Source organism: Diabrotica virgifera, chromosome 3 (genome assembly GCF_917563875.1).
Source record: "Diabrotica virgifera virgifera chromosome 3, PGI_DIABVI_V3a".
Classification (NCBI taxonomy): Eukaryota; Metazoa; Arthropoda; class Insecta; order Coleoptera; family Chrysomelidae; genus Diabrotica; species Diabrotica virgifera.
Genome location: NC_065445.1, coordinates 194516255 through 194530165, shown reverse-complemented (window position 1 = coordinate 194530165; position 13911 = coordinate 194516255). Strand labels below are relative to the sequence as shown.

General features: G+C 32.1%; 1 protein-coding gene across 1 annotated transcript in view; it reads right to left on the bottom strand.

Annotated features, from left to right (window-relative positions):
* The window catches only part of LOC126882667 (zinc finger protein 721-like), a 203307-nt gene extending 194452 nt beyond the window's left edge, over positions 1-8855 (bottom strand). The window contains exon 1 of the mRNA XM_050647641.1: positions 8329-8855. Coding sequence (XP_050503598.1) covers positions 8329-8722 — 394 coding nt within the window. The 5' untranslated portion in view covers positions 8723-8855. The remainder of the gene's footprint in view (positions 1-8328) is intronic.
* Between the last annotated feature and the right edge of the window lie 5056 nt (positions 8856-13911).

The following is a 13911-nucleotide window of genomic DNA, read 5'->3' as shown; positions in this document are numbered from 1 at the left end:
TACATCACCCCCCCCCCTTCAGGTGAGAACTAGACAGGTATTTGTGTGTTCATTTTTGGATTCTTCAAACAACGGTGTTAGTTTTGTAATGTGGAACAGGTTTGACTCTCCTTTACTGTGTCCAGTGTCCAATTCGTAGATAGAATTCGACCATTTATTCTTAATTGTGTACGGTGCAGTTCGCAATTCGTTTAGCTTTGCTCTGTTTAATTTATTACCATTTTCCACGTATACTTGGTCTCCAACATTTAGTTGTAGGTCTTTTCGATGTGCATCAAATCTTCTTTTGTTGCATTCATGTGATTTTAATGTATATTTCATTGCCAATTTTCTATCTTTACTTAATTTTTCTTGTGTGACTGTAGGTCTTATTTCATCAGGTAGTATGTTTGTGTTTTCACCTTCTACTAGATATTTTGGAGTAAACCTTGTTATCGTATGCTCTGTTTTATTGTAGGCTGCTACACATTTTTGTGCAACTGTTGACCATGCAACTTTGTTTTTTGTTTCATTTATTTTACATCTTATTTTATTTACGAGCGTTTGGTTTACTCTTTCATTCAGCCCATTGGAAAATGGTGCATCAACAGCAGTGAATACTAGTTTTGTATTATTATTCTTAAGAAATTGTTTGTATTCTTTCGAGTTTATTCCAGGGTTTGATCTGCTAACACTATGTCGACTTGGTAATTGTCTGTTACCATTTTTGTCAATTTTATAAAGTCCGTTGCACTTTGATTCTGTGATGTTAAAATATAAACGTACCTTGTAAAATGGTCAATTAATATATGGAAGTACTTCTTTGTTGACCGACATCCACCAAATCCTCCAACAGTGTCTATAGAAACTATTTCAAATGGTCGTTTTGCTGGACCTAAATGTGACATCCATCCATATTTGGGTTTTCTTCTTGATTTGTTTTTCAAACAAATTTCACAGTTATTGCATATTTTTCTTATATTTTTTAACAAGTTTTTTGCTGTATAAAATGGAGTTATCTTGTTTATCATCTGTGTTTGTCCTAAATGGCAGTAGGTGTAATGTGTCCTTTTTATTAGATCTATACTAAAATTTTCTGATATTAAAATTTTGTCTCTTTTTCTTATTTTTCTATAATAGATTCCATTCTTAAATGTCAAATTACTATTGTGTAAATCTCTTTGATCTTGTTGTATATCTCTGCGATATCTATTAAGTTAATTTTTCTTGTGGATTCACTCATTTGTAAATCACTATAATAGTGGTTTACAAACTGAAGAAAATCGTCCAAATTTTCCTCTGGTTCTAATACTGGATTTCTGCTCAGACAGTCCGCTTCTTGGTTTGTTGCCCCTGGATTATATTTAACCCTAAAGTTGTACTGTGATAAGTAGTAAGCCAAATCACCTAATTCTTCATCAGTTCTAGCTTTAAAATTCATATTTTCTAAGGGTTTATGGTCAGAATATACCTTAAATTCTTTGCCCATTAGCCAATGTTGCCAATATTTTACAGCTTCTTTTATGGCTAAGCATTCTAGATATATTGCTTTTTTCTTCTTTTGTGCTTCTGTTATTTTTTTTTTAAATATGCCACTGGTCTACTATTACCATTTTCATTGTCCTGTTTTAGCACAGCTCCCACACCAATCATGCATGCATCTGTGTAGATTTTAATTGGGACGTTTGGGTCAAATATCTTCAGAATTGGTTGTGAACACAACCAATTTTTTATCTTATCGAAGGCTTCTTGACATTCTTTTGTCCAGATGAACTTAACATCTTTCCTTAATAGGTTATATAGCGGTTCAAGTATAACCGCTCTGTGTGGTATAAATTTTTGATGAAAATTTATTTTTCCCAAAAATTGACGGATATTTTTCTCTTTTCCGGAACTGGAAAATCTTTTACAGCGGTTAGGTAATCTTTTAATGATCTCACTGAATTCTTTTCGATTATATGACCCAAATATTTTGCACTATTTTTCGCAAATGAGCATTTTAGTTTAAACCCTTTTTCATAATTGTTTCCAATAATGTAGATATATGTGAAATATGATCTGTGAATGTCTTTGAGAATATTATAATATCATCAATAAAGTTTATTGCAAAATCTGACATTTTATATTTTCTTATTATGTTACTCAGTATTCTTTGGAAAATGGCTGGTGATGTCTTCAATCCAAATGGTAGACAGGTCCATTGGAAGTGTCCCTCTTGTGTTACAAATGCTGTTTTATGTTTATTTTCAATTTTCATTGGAATTGACCAGAATGCAGAGTTAATATCTAATGTTGTAAAGTAATTACAGTTTACTGTTTTTATTATTAAATCTTCTATCAATGGAAAAGGCTGTGATTGAGGTGTGACTATTTTGTTAAGTTCTCTAAAGTCTATACACAGTCTTGATTTTTTCCCTTCTTCTTTTTTATATGCCAATGTAACAGGAGCAGCAAAAGGACTATATGATTCTTCAATTAAACCCTTTTCCAATAATTTTGCTACTTGATTTTCTATCTCTTTTCTGTCCTCCATTGTGCATCTGTAGGGGCGTTTGTAACAGTATTTTTCTACCATTAGATCAATGTGGGCTTCATAATCTTTAACTGTACTAACATCATATTTATCCTTGGCAAATAGCGTTGCATATTTATCAATTATTTCTTCAATTTTAACTTGTTTATCTAAATCCAGATGATTTTTTTCTATTTCAAATTGATCAATAATTAGAATTTTTATTTAAATTCATTTTATATTCTTTTTTGTTTATGTCACCTAGTACATCAGAAATTTTGACATATTTACCTTTTTCTGGTGATTCTATATTTCTATCATTGTTATGTATAATCTCTAGTCTCTCATTGTGACTTATATTAAATTTTAAACAACAGTCCAAACCAGCTAAAAAATCATACTTAAATTCTTCATTTTCTATAACAAAAACATTCATTTCTTTTTCAACGTCTAAAATTTTTAATTTTAATGTAACCATACCTTTTGTTTTTGAACTACCATTAATTGTGTTTAGATTAACTGAATGTTTATTATTCCATTCCTTCTGTTTTATTTTCAATATTTTTGAATTTATCAGTGACACATTGGATCCTGGATCATACAGTGCATTCACATTCAGTATGTTGTTTATTTTTATGTTGAACACAATTAATGGTATTATTGTAAGTTTTTTGGATTGCTCAATTCCACTTATTTATTGTCCTCACTTGACCAGCTTTATCTTTTTTTCTTTAAACCAGCAATTCTCCTCAGAATGGAACCGTTTTCCTCTATTTGCATTTTCACATATTTTACAAGGAGTTTTTTTCCTCTGATTGTTTGAATTTATTTTCTGCATATTTTTTCTTTTTCATTAGACTTCTAGTTGCAAGGTGTTCAAGTTTACCTATCTCATTGTACAAATCTTGGGTACCTTGTAATATTTCTCTATCAATTTTATCTCCAACATTATTTGGTAGGCCAATAGCTGTTAAATCTATTAATGTGCTTGTGTCTATGGATTTACTCACCTGCAGTAGTAGCTTTTCCTTTTTTATTGCATATTCTAATAAGGAACCAGTCTGGTATTTAAATGTGTGAGCATATCAGATTTGAGCTCGGATTTGAGACCACCCTTTACTTCCAAAAGTTTCACAAAAATTATTTTTCCAGTCTTCCCAATCTGATTCTACTGTAAATTTTAGTATCATACAGCTGTACCAGTCTATACTTGCCTTTTCAAGGAAAAATTTTAAAATTTCAATCTTTTTCTTTTCTTCTAGTATTAACACCCTCAGCGCCACGGCTAGTTCACAAAAATTTCGTTCTGGGCCAAAATGTTTTTTTGAATGAATAGAGTTTTTTATGTTATTTTAGGGCGACTGAACTAATTTTTTTATTTATTTGCAGTTTATTTTTGTATTTTTCAAGTGTGTATCATTTTTGATGCGCTGGCCTAGCATAAAGTTTTTCAAAGACTTTCGCGTAAGGGCCATGTGTATCAAAAAAGATACACAACTTGTTTGTAATATATTTTTATTTCTTTTCAAGTTCTGACTGACCAACTTCTTTGCTTAGAACATGAACCATTCTACAGACACGAGTGTTCGCCTATAACGATAAACAATTCGATAAAAACAATAGTGCTGGAAAGTAAAAAACAATTCTACGAACAAAATAGTGTTATTGTGTATGTGTAAAGTACTTTAGTTGTGCTTTTACTGATTTAGTAGACTTTGATTAAGATGTATTATTTCTCAAGTGACGACTCTGACAATGATGGAGACTTTGAACCGGATTTACCCGTTGTCCTAGGTGAGCGACGGAAAACGACGCGACGCGATGCAATGCGTTGCGTTACGATGCGACCAGTAATTCACGCGACGTGTGGCTTATGTAGCGTCGCATCGCGTCGCTTTCTATCGCTCAACCTAGGACAAACGTGACGATGTCAATTCATTCCTATTCTTAAATATGGGGAAGTATACGGCAGTGTTACTAGAAAATTCATATTTTAAACACTTGTATTATATTTAGAGCGAAATAAATTTCGAGAGTTTCATCATTATTTATATTCGAATTTAGAAAAATAATCCTAGTTGGTTTAAAGAGTATTGTGGCTTATTACCAAGCACTTTCTATTATATTATTGCACCTGTTAAACCCAGTATTCAACTGTCAATAAGTAATTTTCAAAAACCAATTTCTATTGAGGAGAGGCTTTTACTGACTTTAAGGTACGTTAATGAGAAAATACTGGTGCTATATAGTTACTATTAGTTTTTATTTATTTAAAAAACTATTGCGTAGCATAATTTGAATTGACAAAAGCAATGGGGTGTCACACTGCGTCGCGCGTCGTGTCTCGTCGCGAACAAAACAAGTTCGCACTTCGTCGCGTCTTGTCGTAGACTAATTAATCCGAAAACGTAGGCCACACACAAATACAATCATTACTTAATATTTTCGCGTCGCGTCGCGTCGTGTCGCGTTGTCGCGTTTGTCGTTCACCTAGGACAACGGGTTAGATTCAAGCAATGATAGCAACACTGATGGCAGTGACCAATGTAATCAGCCGTCAACTTCCAGAAAGCGACACCATTCTTCTCCAGAACCTAATCGGGATGGCCAAAATTCTCAAAGGCAGGATGAAGATAATCAGATATATTCAGAAACTGAATGGGTAAAACAAAAGATACAAAATATGTCTTGGCACATTGCCCACTCACGATGATCCCCCGGCTATTGAAGTTACAGTACCGTGGTCCGGTATGAAAGAAATTTATGCAGGAATTCTAGCAGATGCCGACCCCATAGATTACTTTGAATTATTTGTGACTCCTGACATTATAACGAAGATACAGGAACAGACCAACTTGTATGCAACGCAATATCTTTTGTCCACAGATATTTCTGATCAATCATGACTACATGGGTGGAAACCAGTAACTGTCGAGGAAATACGTTCCTTCTTAGCACTTATTGGTTGGATGGGTTTGGTGATGCTGCCTTCTATACGAGATTATTGGAAAAGCCATATATTATACAATATACCTTTAGCACGCACAGTGATGGCCAGAAATCGTTTTGAAATTATTCTCAAATTTATACATCAGAAGGTTTTTACCCCGGGAGAGAAAATTTGTGTTGATGAGTCTCTAGTTGCTAGGAGAGTCAGGTTGCTCTTCCGGCAGTATATCCCAAACAAGGCCGCAAAGTATAGCATCAAAATTTTTAAACTTTGTACTGAAAAAGGTTATACATGGAACCTTCTGGTTTATTGCGGCAAATCGAAAAACACTGAATCCGAAGTGTCAGAAAATACAGTTATGATTTTAGCCAAAGATCTCTTGGGCGGTGGTAGAACATTATATACTGACAGTTATTATACCAGTATACCTCTGGCTTATCGACTGAGGAAGAACAACACCCATTTGGTGGGGACAATTAGAGCAAATAGGAAATGCATGCCAAAAGACGTGATGTGTGCCAAACTAAGACGAGGAGATTTCTCAGCCAAACAAACAGATGACGGGATTGTTGTTTTGAAATGGCGTGATAAGAGAGATGTTCGAATGTTGTCAACAAAGTCCTCGGCATTGAAAACGCTCCCTAATGAAAGTCAAACGGGACGAACTATTCAGAAACCAATATGTATTTTTGACTATAACAATGGTAAGTCGTCCATTGATGTTAGTGATCAAATGGCTACGTATTCCTCTGCATTACGGCGGTGCACGAAATGGTACAGAAAACTTATGTTCGAAATTATTTGGGGGACGAGTTTGGTCAGTGCTCATTTCCTGTATAACCAGAACACTATCCGTAAGAAGCTTACTATAACGGAATTTCGTGAACATGTTCGTAACTTCAATGCTTGTAAAATGTTCTACACAAAACGTCACTATTGCTGGCCCATCTGGAACCATAAAACAAGATGTGCATTATCTAGTGACAAATGTCCAAGATGGCAAGAAAATCAGAGGGCGTTGTTCGGTGTGTTACAAGAAATACGGAAGGAAAGGAGTAAAAAATGCCGAAGGAAAAATTGTGAGAGCATCTCAAGTAAACCCCAAATGTTCTGTGTGTGACATCATTATTTGTAAAAAATGTTATAATGCAACGCACTAAATATCAAATCAATTTTTTCTAGTTTCATATATATTATATCTTTATTTTTATTTTAAGAATTTGTATATTTTTGTTCTTTCTTTCATAATAAATATAATTTTTATAACAGATTTTGAGTATATAAATAAAAACAATAATATCTAAATATTAACTGATTCTAGTTACATACAACCTACCTATCTTTCATGTCTAAGGCCAAACCCAGTTAGTTATACCAGGAAATTGGCTTAGGCCATAACATTATTCTCTACATATAAAAACTGAAGAAACTGTGTTCTTTTAGGAGACACAACAGATCGAACACAACGAACCATGTGTATCTTTTTCGGTACACAGCGTTGAGGACAGTGTGTAACTAAAAGGATACACTGGCGCTGAGGGTGTTAAACAACGTTCGTATTCTCTTTCAAATTCAGAGAGCCATTGGTTTGCGTTTATATTTTTTCCTACAAATTTTTCAATCATAAAATCTTTTGCTATCTTGCTTAAGTTCTGAATTTCAGATGTTTGTTCTTTATTTTCCATCAGTTTTTTTAATAGTTTTTGTATTGTGTCAACTTGAACATCTGATGTGGGTTCACTATCACTCTCTGTCAGTTCTTCTAAATATTGATTCTCAAAATATAAATTTTCATCTTCATCTAGATAAATTTTTGATAATTCTTCTGTTAAGGTTATCCACACTTTTCTAGATTTATTTCTTTTCTTTATAGAGTTTTTTATTCTTGCATATACCTGTGTTTTGCACACTTCTTTGTGCAAATTCGCTGGCTGAAACTCAAAAAGGTTTTTCAATCTGGTGTGCCAATTGAAATTATACACATCATATTTGTTTTTTCATCTTGTCCTCCTACCATTTTAAAGTCAAACCTTAATTTTTCCATTTTTGAGTGTACTTAAGCAAAATTGTTGTTTTGAAATATGTTACTTTTTACACCACTATAGACTGGGACTTTTGACTTTTTTTAAACTAAATTGATGTTGCTCTGAAAATACAAAGTTTATTAATTTTACAATATTTACAGACTTAAAATTATACTACCTGAAAATACAAAGAAACAACAATTTAAGCTAATTATTCTATGTTAAAAAATTCTTAATCATTTATGACTTATGACATTAAGTAATTTTAAGAAAGTTTATTCATGACATTTTGTCACTGTCACTTCACTTTATCTTGCTACTTGGCTAGTGTCTCAGCTACTTGCTTCAAACTTAAATTAAAGAGAATCTCGACAGCAGATATTGTATGTCGGGATTTCTCTTTACATATAAATACAAAATCATTTTGTATTTTGACAACAAAACCCAATTTGGGCTTCAAAACGTTAATAAATTCATTTTTTAGTAAAATTGTGACTTATTTCCCATAGAAAATACTTAGTTAAAATTTTTTTTCAGATCTCGAAAGCTGATAAAATGATCGTTCAGAATCAGTGATTGATTTTCTAAGATATAGTGGAGATACTCAACTCACTTTTAACGTTAAAATTCTGGATTAAAACTTTTATTGCTCACCAGTGCCTATAGTTAAAAAAATCCTAGTCCATAGATCCCAAACAATTAGAAAGGCAGAAAGTAGTTCAGTTAAGTTGGCCACCCCTGCTATAGCGGATCTATTGAGCTTAATCACAATAATCAATCACCCTGCATTTCCAGCATGGGTGTACCACACCCCACCGACTAGGTATAAAAAAAATAACCCGATTACATAAACTAAAACTTACTTTGTTTGTCAATGTTGGACAACAGCTTCGATGTTTTCATACATCTAATAATTTTTTCATAATGTTTTTCAAGACATATCTCAGTTGAAGATCCTATCTGCAAATTTACATCTTTGTCAGAGTCTGTTTCATTGGATTCTTTTTTGATTTCCTTCTTAACTGTTTGCTCAGTAATGAGGGGGAACGGGCTACATTGTAAGGTATGTTCTTCTACTTTAATATCGTCTGAACAATACGAATCAGATAAAGAATTCTCTGTGTAATTACTTTCAAGCATGGGTTCTTCCAGTTCTGATTTAATTTCTACATAAACATGTTGCTCTAGAGAATTTCCATCTTTGTCACATATTAAAACATTTTCTTTTCGTTTTACAGAATCTTCACTTAACTCCATTTCAACTTGAAACTAAATTACTGGCACTGGCTCCAATACAATAATTACAATTACAAATTACAATTTACAATATATATTTATGTAAAATTTGTAAAAATGACATGTGATGTACTCAAGGAACTGTCAATAGGGCTTTTCATTCACAGTCATTTGTTTCGAGCTTCTGTCATATGTCGTATAATCCGTGTATATTAATATTATACACAGATTATACAACATTTGACAGCTGCTCGAAACAAATGACAATCGATGAAAAGTCCTACCAACATACAAGAAAGAGGTCCTAGAGAGAGACAGAGTATGCCAGGGAAAATTTGACAGGCCGTGTAATTTGAGTTGCCTATATAAACTTAAATCGGGGAAATGGACAATGGACCTCATATTTTTTGAACTTGGTATCAGAGCTGATAGGCAGTATTTCAAAATTTCAATACTTTTTTGTATTTATATACGTCAGAACTCTCTTCTTCATTAAAATAAGTACTGGTTTTTGTCTTTCTTTTTGGCATATTATATTTTGTCGGTTTTAGAACTGCGCCATGATATATTTAATAAATATAAGCAAATACTATGGACTGTATTTGTAGTCCAGGGTAATAAGGTTTTTTCCATGACACTTGAACAGCCAGGGTACTGAACTGAAGCGTTTTTTCGACAGGTAATACCTACAATATAAGAGCAAATTGTAACTATTTCCTGCGTAGGATCTGGCGGCCATTTTTATTTATAAACAATTAAGTGTCAAAAAATGGCATTTTTCACTTTTTTCAAATCAATGGAAAACAGGAAAACTTATGGTTTTTTTAGTACAAATATCTTCGAGATTATGGAAAAAGATTTAAAATGACGTTTTACAAAGTTTGATATACTCATTTATTATTAATATAATTGCGAAAAAAGGTCGGAATTGCAAACAAAATTATTTTCGCAATAACTGTTGTAAAAATTAGTGTACAGCTTTGAATTTTTTGTCAAATAAGGATTCTTTGGTGCTTAATAAGTGATAAAAATTTCAAAGCGATTCATCCAATTGTTTAAATTTTATTCAAATTGTTTATACCAGAGAACATTTTTTTTGCAATAACATAAGTCAGAAGAAAATAACGTTAGAACCACTCCACAGGTGTCAAATGAAAGAGCATGAGCTATATTTTCAACTTGGTTTAAAAAAGTGAATATTAAATGCATTTATTAGTAATAAATAATTATGCAAAAGTATCGTAAATCTTTCCTTATAAACTTTTTATTTTGTTATATAAGAAATTATACATATTTATTACAATTTTTTATCAATTATGATATAGATAACATTACTTGGTAGTTGTGCATTTAAATCAGGGTAAAAAAGTTAATTTTTTTGGAAAAGTTATTCAAAAATTTTATAAAGAAAAATTGACGATACTTTTGCATAATTATTTATTACTAATAAATGCATTTTTTATTCACTTTTTTAAATCATGTTGAAAATGTAGCTCATGCTCTTTCATTTGACACATGTGGAATGGTTCTAAGGTCAGTTTTTTCTGACTTATGTTATTGCAAAAAAAATGCTCTCTGGAATAAAACAATTTAAATAAAATTTAAACAATTAAATGAATCGCTTTAAAATTTTTATCACATATTAAGCACCAAAGAACCCTCATTTGACAAAAATTCCAAAGCTGTACACTAATTTTTACAACAGTTATTGAGAAAATATTTTTTTTGCAATTCTGACCTGTTTTCGCAATTATATTAACAATAAATGCAATAAAATAAAAAAAATCATAAGCTTCACTGTTTTCCGTTGATTTGAAAAAAAGGATGGGGAAAATGCCATTTTTGACAGTTAATTGACAGTTGGTTTATAAATAAAAATGGCCGCCAGATCCTACGCAGGAAATAGTTTCAGTACCCTGGGCTGCTGAAGTGTCACGAACAGGGTATATTTTTGTCTTATTACCCTGGCCTATTGATATTACAATAAATACAGTCCATGTAGACCAGTAAGGATCTGTGAAAAAACGTCTATTTTTGGATGTGAGAGGTGGCATTCGGATTTTTGCAGATACAGTTAGGTGACACCTTCAGTAATAATAATTGACTTATGCTCCTTCTCAAATATGCCCGGAACATTAATAAAAAAAAAATATTTAAAAATTTCGGAAAACATCGATTTTTTTCTGCTTTCATTGCTTATAACTTTAAAAAACGATTCGTTTTGGAACAAAGTCGTACAGAAATAAAATAAAGATAATTGAATTTTGTATGATATACGACTGGTCAAAAATGTCTTAACGTATTACCTTTTCTGCAATATAGCAATAAATACAAAATAAGGGGGCAAAATACGCCTGTTGTTATTCAGTGTTTTTAACCACTTTGGTGGCACTTAGAACCTTAGTAATTCGCTTTCGAAATTTTTTGTAACATACTTAAACCATGTACCAAATTTCATTAAAATCGACGTAATAGATTTTGCATAATAAATTTGCAATCTAAATGTTTTTAAAAAAGTTCAAATTTTTTAAAATTTTTCTGAACAAAAAGTAGACCATTTAGAAGTTGTCTAATTTTTTTACATATAAAGAGGTGCTCTACCTATCTAATACACTTTACAGAATTAAAATCGGATTATTTAAGGGGCCTCAGCAATGTTTGAAACTTATAAACAATTTTTTGGCTTATAAACAAATTGCTTTGTTTAATAATAAAAAAATTAATTTTAAGCAATGCAAATAATTAAAACCGGTATATTTTGACTTAAACTTTCAAATGCTGTTAGCCGAGTTGCTATTTTATTTTTTAATCAAAAGTTATTCGCGTTCAAAAATTGCAATTTTTCGAATTTTTGAAAGTTCCACTGCGTTTATCTCGAAAACTATGCATCCTACGAAAAAACTTGTAAGAACATTTTTTGCTTAGAATTACCCAAGAAATACAAAAAAATGTGTTATTTTGCGAGAAATCGATGTTATGTAATTCCTCAAGTTCTTTGTTTATAACAATCTTATCGACATCCGGATCAACTGTTACCCAAAAAAATCGTGTTCTACAGGTCAAAAAATACATAACAATCTTGGGTAAGTCCATCTAAATAAAGGAGCCCGTAGCACCCCCTCCTGGCCACAGGACTAATTTGTTTATAAGCCAAAAAATTGTTTATAACTTTAAAACATTGCTGAGGCTGCTCAAACAATCCGATTTCAATTCTGTAAAGTGCATTAGATAGGTGGAGTGCTTCTTTATATGTAAAAAAAGAATGTGTGTGTACTTTGTACGCACGTAAGAAGTTATACTTCTATTATATGATTTAAACGAAATTAATATACTTTTTATTTATATTTTGTTTAAATATTAAACTAATTTATACTTACTACTTCTCAAACATTTTTATTAGAACAGTGCCAAAAATTAAAATAATAAAAGAATAAAACACACACAAACACATTAAACAAGCCACAAATGATGTCTGAACATTAATTGTCGAAAATTTTTTTAACTAAATACGTATTTTCTGAAAATACAATTATATAATAAATATACTTACAATCATAAAATGTATTAAAAAAAAACAAAAAAGAAAGTTTCTATTGGGACTCGAACCAGCGCTGATAAGAGCGGTTGGTATTGGAATTCATTCGCCTTCTCCGCTTAGCCACGGACACTATGTGTCATTATTTACGAAGATCGACTAACTAAACGGATTAAACTTGTGATATTTTGATATTTTGAAAATTGATCAAATTATTTTAATTTTGAATTGAAATGATTTAGAATTGAAAAAATACAACAAAACATAGAGTAAAAAAACAATATATTAGGTGAATATTGATAGAAATTTTGATGGTAATCAAATTATATAAATAAAAGTATTACATACTATGTATTTTGTTTATTAAGTTTATACCCATGATACATTAACAATTATTACGTACCTGTTGCTTTTAAAAACTATTTAAAAGTCACTACAATATTATAAACTTTTTTGTTTCTGTCCTCACAACAATAAAACTAATATATTATACATTTGTTTACCTTTACCTTTACCTCCAAACCACAGCTGCCATATCGGATAATTTTTGACATGTCATTTGAACATCCAATCAGAACAAAGTTATAATGCGCATGCGCCGGGCTGATAGGTTTTAACATATAAAAAAATCACCCTCTGCCAGGCCCGGACTGGGCCGCCGGCCCACCGGCCCGCGGGCCGGTGCGCCTTTTGCCTCCGTTAGTATCTATCCATTAAAAAAATAAACGCTGAAAAAATGTTTTTTTTTTTAATTTTTTCATAAAGATTAGGCGGCTACAATTCCCCTAAAAATTGTTTTTACTTAATGAAGAAACAGAAACCTACATAATAAAGCCAGTGGGTACAACAAAATATTACTTGTATCAGGTATCAGATAATCAAATAGCACAGATACCACGCGCGGCGCCCTCGAAGACCATTTTTTCGATTCGGGCGCCTTTGGTAGGTATCAATTTTAGCTGTTTCTGTTATAATAAATAACTAAGATACGACGCGCAGCGCCCGTGAAGATCATTTTTAGATTCTGCCGCCTTTTGTAAGTACATATCAATATCCGCTGTTTATATTGTAATAAATAGCTTATATACGACGCGTGGCGCCCTCGAAGATAATTTTTACGTGATGGGCGCTTTCGTGGGTACCAATTTCCGCTGTTTATATTACCTACTTATAAAAATGGTTTTCGAGGGAGCTGCGCGTCGAATCTAAGCCATTTGATTATTTGATACTTGATACAAACAGTGTTACATCCCACAATTGGCCTATAATAGATATGTGTAGTTTTCTGCGCTCCATAACTACATTATACATAGAGAATTGTTGTGCCCCAGAATCCTAAATAATGAAGCCAGTGGGTACAACAAAATACAACTTGTAACCTTGTATAAGGTATTAGATAATCAAATAGCTTAGATGCGACGCGCGGCGCCCTCGAAGACCAATTTTACGATTCAGGCGCCTTTCGTAGGTATCAATATCCGCTCTTTCTATTATAATATAAGAGTGTTACATCTCACAATTGGCCTAAAATATGAGCGCAGTCTTCTACGCTCCATAAAGGGTCGATTCTCACTATACCTTCCGTTTACTTTCAATACGCATGGCATTCCGTTTCCATAAAATATTATTAAATACAAATCATATAGTATATGCCCACTTTCCGTTACGTTTACCT